General features: G+C 47.8%; 1 protein-coding gene across 4 annotated transcripts in view; it reads left to right on the top strand.

Annotated features, from left to right (window-relative positions):
• Actn1 (actinin alpha 1) overlaps window positions 1-3479 on the top strand; it is a 93619-nt gene that overhangs the window by 82139 nt on the left and 8001 nt on the right. For all 4 annotated transcript variants that reach the window (XM_031357873.1, XM_031357871.1, XM_031357872.1 and 1 more), the window contains exons 13-15: window positions 700-808; window positions 1721-1861; window positions 3319-3479. In XM_031357873.1, the coding sequence (XP_031213733.1) occupies window positions 700-808; window positions 1721-1861; window positions 3319-3479 (411 nt within the window). The remainder of the gene's footprint in view (window positions 1-699; window positions 809-1720; window positions 1862-3318) is intronic.

Raw genomic sequence — 3479 nt, 5'->3', positions numbered from 1 at the left:
GAGAGTGAGTGAGAGAGAGAGAGAGAGAGAGAGTGTGTGTGTGTGTGTGTGTGTGTGTGTGTGTGTGCACGCGCGCGCGTGCGTGCGTGTGGGCATATGCATGCCATGGTGCAATGGTGGTCAGAGGACAACTTGAGGAATTGGTTCTATTTTTACTGTGGGCTCCAGGGCTTGAACTTAGGTCTTCAGGCTTGCACACAAGTGTCTTTTCTTGCCAGTCCAGGTTTTGGTTTTGGTTTCTCTTGAGACAGGGTTCAAACTATAGCCAAGGCTGACCTAGAACTCAATGTGTACCTCAGCATAGCCTCAAACATGAGGCAATCCTCCTGCCTCAGCCTCTCAGGAGAGTGCTGAGATTACAAGTGTGAGTCACCATGCCCAGCTCCCAAGCCTTGGTCTGTGGCTCTGAGGTTTTCCTTGGGGCCTTAGCAGCTTCCTGTCATTGGTCATTAGAGTCACCATCAACTTTGGTTGGGACAGGGGCTGTTGGAGAGGAGTAGCTACCTTCCCTGCTTTCCTTAAATGCCAAAGAGACAGGAATGAGAGGGTACGGATGGTATGTGGAGGAGAGCACTTTCAGTTCCCCCAGCCCTGTTAGTGCTCCTAACATCCCCAGGAACAGGAATAACAGTCCCCCCCCTCCAGCCCTCTCCACCTGTGTCACTGTCACTTGACTCCTTGTCTCATCCCACTCCACAGTGAGCTGGACTATTACGACTCACCAAGTGTCAACGCTCGTTGCCAAAAGATCTGTGACCAGTGGGACAATCTAGGGGCCCTGACTCAGAAGCGGAGGGAAGCTTTAGAGGTAGGACCCTCTTCCTGTGTTCTTTGCTTTATGAGTTCCCATGATTCCCTGGGTCATCCCTAGCTCTGACCTGTTGGAGTGACTCCTTTTGACCAGAATGTGTGAGTGGAGATCTGTTACTGGACTTTTTTTTTTGGCTATTTTGTGGGTTCTTCTTTCTTCCACCCTTCTCCACCCCTCTTCTTCCACCCTTTCCACCCCCTAACACTAGGTAGGAGAGAAAAAGGGAGAGAGGAGAAAGGGTGTAATGTTCTCGGTAGGCTACTTCCTGCTGATAGGAGTGTTGAGTTCTTGGGACAAGTTTGATCTTCGCTGTCAGGTTGTCTAACTTCTTATTGTTTCTTCTTTGTACATAACTATTTTAACAAACCACAACAACCACTGACCTACAATGCCTCTTTGGGCCCTAGCATTTGTATACCCTGTCAGGAGTCCCCAGAATTTCAAATGTCGCACACTTGCAGAAGCTATCTGCAGCTGGCAAAATCATACCCCTGCTAGAGCATGAAGAAAATCATAGTCAGCTGCTGTGGACAATCTAGAACAGCCCCACGTCCCACACCTGGGATTACAACAGATACCTAGTCCCATAACATTTCTGTGTTTTCAAGGAAACCAGAATTCTCACCACAGAGACTTTAACTCATCTTGCAGCTCAGTGAGCTTGTCAGCCCAGCTCCAGCCTTTTGAGAACCGTCCTACTCTGTAAACCAGAGCCTCTTGGGGCCAGCATAAGTGATTCCAATGTGAGCTGCCCTGTCGATTGACAACTAAGACCCAGAGCCACTCAAGAACTGGTTCCTTCTGTCTCATCCAGTCCGCCGCACCTAGACCAAGATGTGGGGCAGGAGGTGGGGAGGCTGACCCTCCGTGTCACTCTGCTAAACATTCTGCCCCACTTGATGCCCCCAGCGAACGGAGAAGCTGCTGGAAACCATTGACCAGCTATACTTGGAGTATGCCAAGCGGGCTGCACCCTTCAACAACTGGATGGAGGGAGCCATGGAGGACCTGCAGGACACCTTCATCGTACACACCATTGAGGAGATCCAGGTGGGCAACCCCGCAATATCCTAAGGGTTCCATAGATTAGTAATATTAGCATATGAGATCGCTTGTTTTTGTTTGTTTATTTTTTTAAGATTTCTTTTCTTTTTTTTTCTTTTTTTCTTTTTTTTTGGTTTTTCGAGACAGGGTTTCTCTGTGTAGCCCTGGCTGGTCCTGGAACTCACTCTGTAGACCAGGCTGGCCTCGAACTCAGAAATCTGCCTGCCTCTACCTCCCAAGTGCTGGGATTAAAGGTGTGCGCCACCACTGCCTGGCAAGATTTGTTTATTTTTATGTTGCATGTATGGGTATTTGCCTGCATGTATGCATACACACTACTTACATAGAGTGTCCAGATTCCCCTGGTACTGGAGTTTCAGGTGGTTGTTGGTAGTCATATGTATGCTGGGAACTGAACACTGGCCCTCTGTAAGAACAGTAAGTGCTCTTAACCTCTGAGTCATCTCTCTAGTCTCTTACCCCTATGGGATCTTTGTACCCACTATGTACTCCTGGTTAGTCTATACCATGCTGGTCTCAAACTCACAGAGATTCCTCCTGCCTCTGCCGCCCAAGTGCTGGGACTAAAGGAGCGTGTCACCATACCCAGTCTAGCACTTGAATTATTCTGACAAGGTAATATATGTACGTATTATATTATCCTAAAGATAAAGGGGTGCTAAGGCAAGGTTTCCCTCCCATAACTCTTTCTGGCCCCCTGTTCCCCTTTCTAAGGGTAAGTAGTGTGTTCAGTCTCTGTGTATATAGACAAATGCATTTATCTATGTGTTCTTTGTACCTTTTTTCTTTTGTGCACACAAAAATGTAAACTTTATTATATACCATATTCCAAACCTTGACCTTTAACATTAATCTTGGAGCTCCCATTAGCTCCCATCTTCATCAATCTTTTATGTAATTATAGAACATTAGATCGAAATGTTTGCAGGGGCTAAGCTCCAACATGTAGCTCAGTTGGTAGCATACTTGTCTAGCCTACATGAAGCCCTGAGTCTAGTTCTAACCACTGAATAAAATGAGTATGTTGATAATGTCTTTAATCATAGTACTCTCAAGATAGAGGAAGAAAAAGGGACTTTTGCAGGAAGGAGCTGGTGTTGGAAGAGGTTAGCTGGGAAGCAGGGCTTGCCCCACCCCTACATGACTGATCTGATGGTATGGTGTCGAGCATCCCCAATGGTGACTGCTGAGTGTACCAGCCCTCAAGATACAGGTGTTGCCTGGCTGGCTCTGCCTTTGCGTTTCTCGAGCTATGCTGCCTTGCTGGTTCTCTGCCATAAGAACTTGGTTTGATGGCTCCAGGTCTTCACTAGGTGTGGGACTTAGCCTTTAGGGCCCTTCACTCTTTCATTGCTACCTCTTGGACTCACTTTGTTTACTGTGTCTGAGGAGAGCCCTGACTCCCCTGAGTATCTGTACTGATCATGCCATTGTCTATCCAGGGACTGACCACAGCCCATGAACAGTTCAAGGCCACCCTCCCTGATGCAGACAAGGAGCGCCTGGCCATCCTGGGTATCCACAATGAAGTGTCGAAGATTGTCCAGACCTATCATGTCAACATGGCAGGCACCAACCCCTATACAACCATCACGCCTCAGGA

This window comes from Mastomys coucha, unplaced genomic scaffold (genome assembly GCF_008632895.1).
Source record: "Mastomys coucha isolate ucsf_1 unplaced genomic scaffold, UCSF_Mcou_1 pScaffold6, whole genome shotgun sequence".
Taxonomy (NCBI): domain Eukaryota; kingdom Metazoa; phylum Chordata; class Mammalia; order Rodentia; family Muridae; genus Mastomys; species Mastomys coucha.
This window is presented reverse-complemented; position numbering and strand designations above follow the sequence as displayed.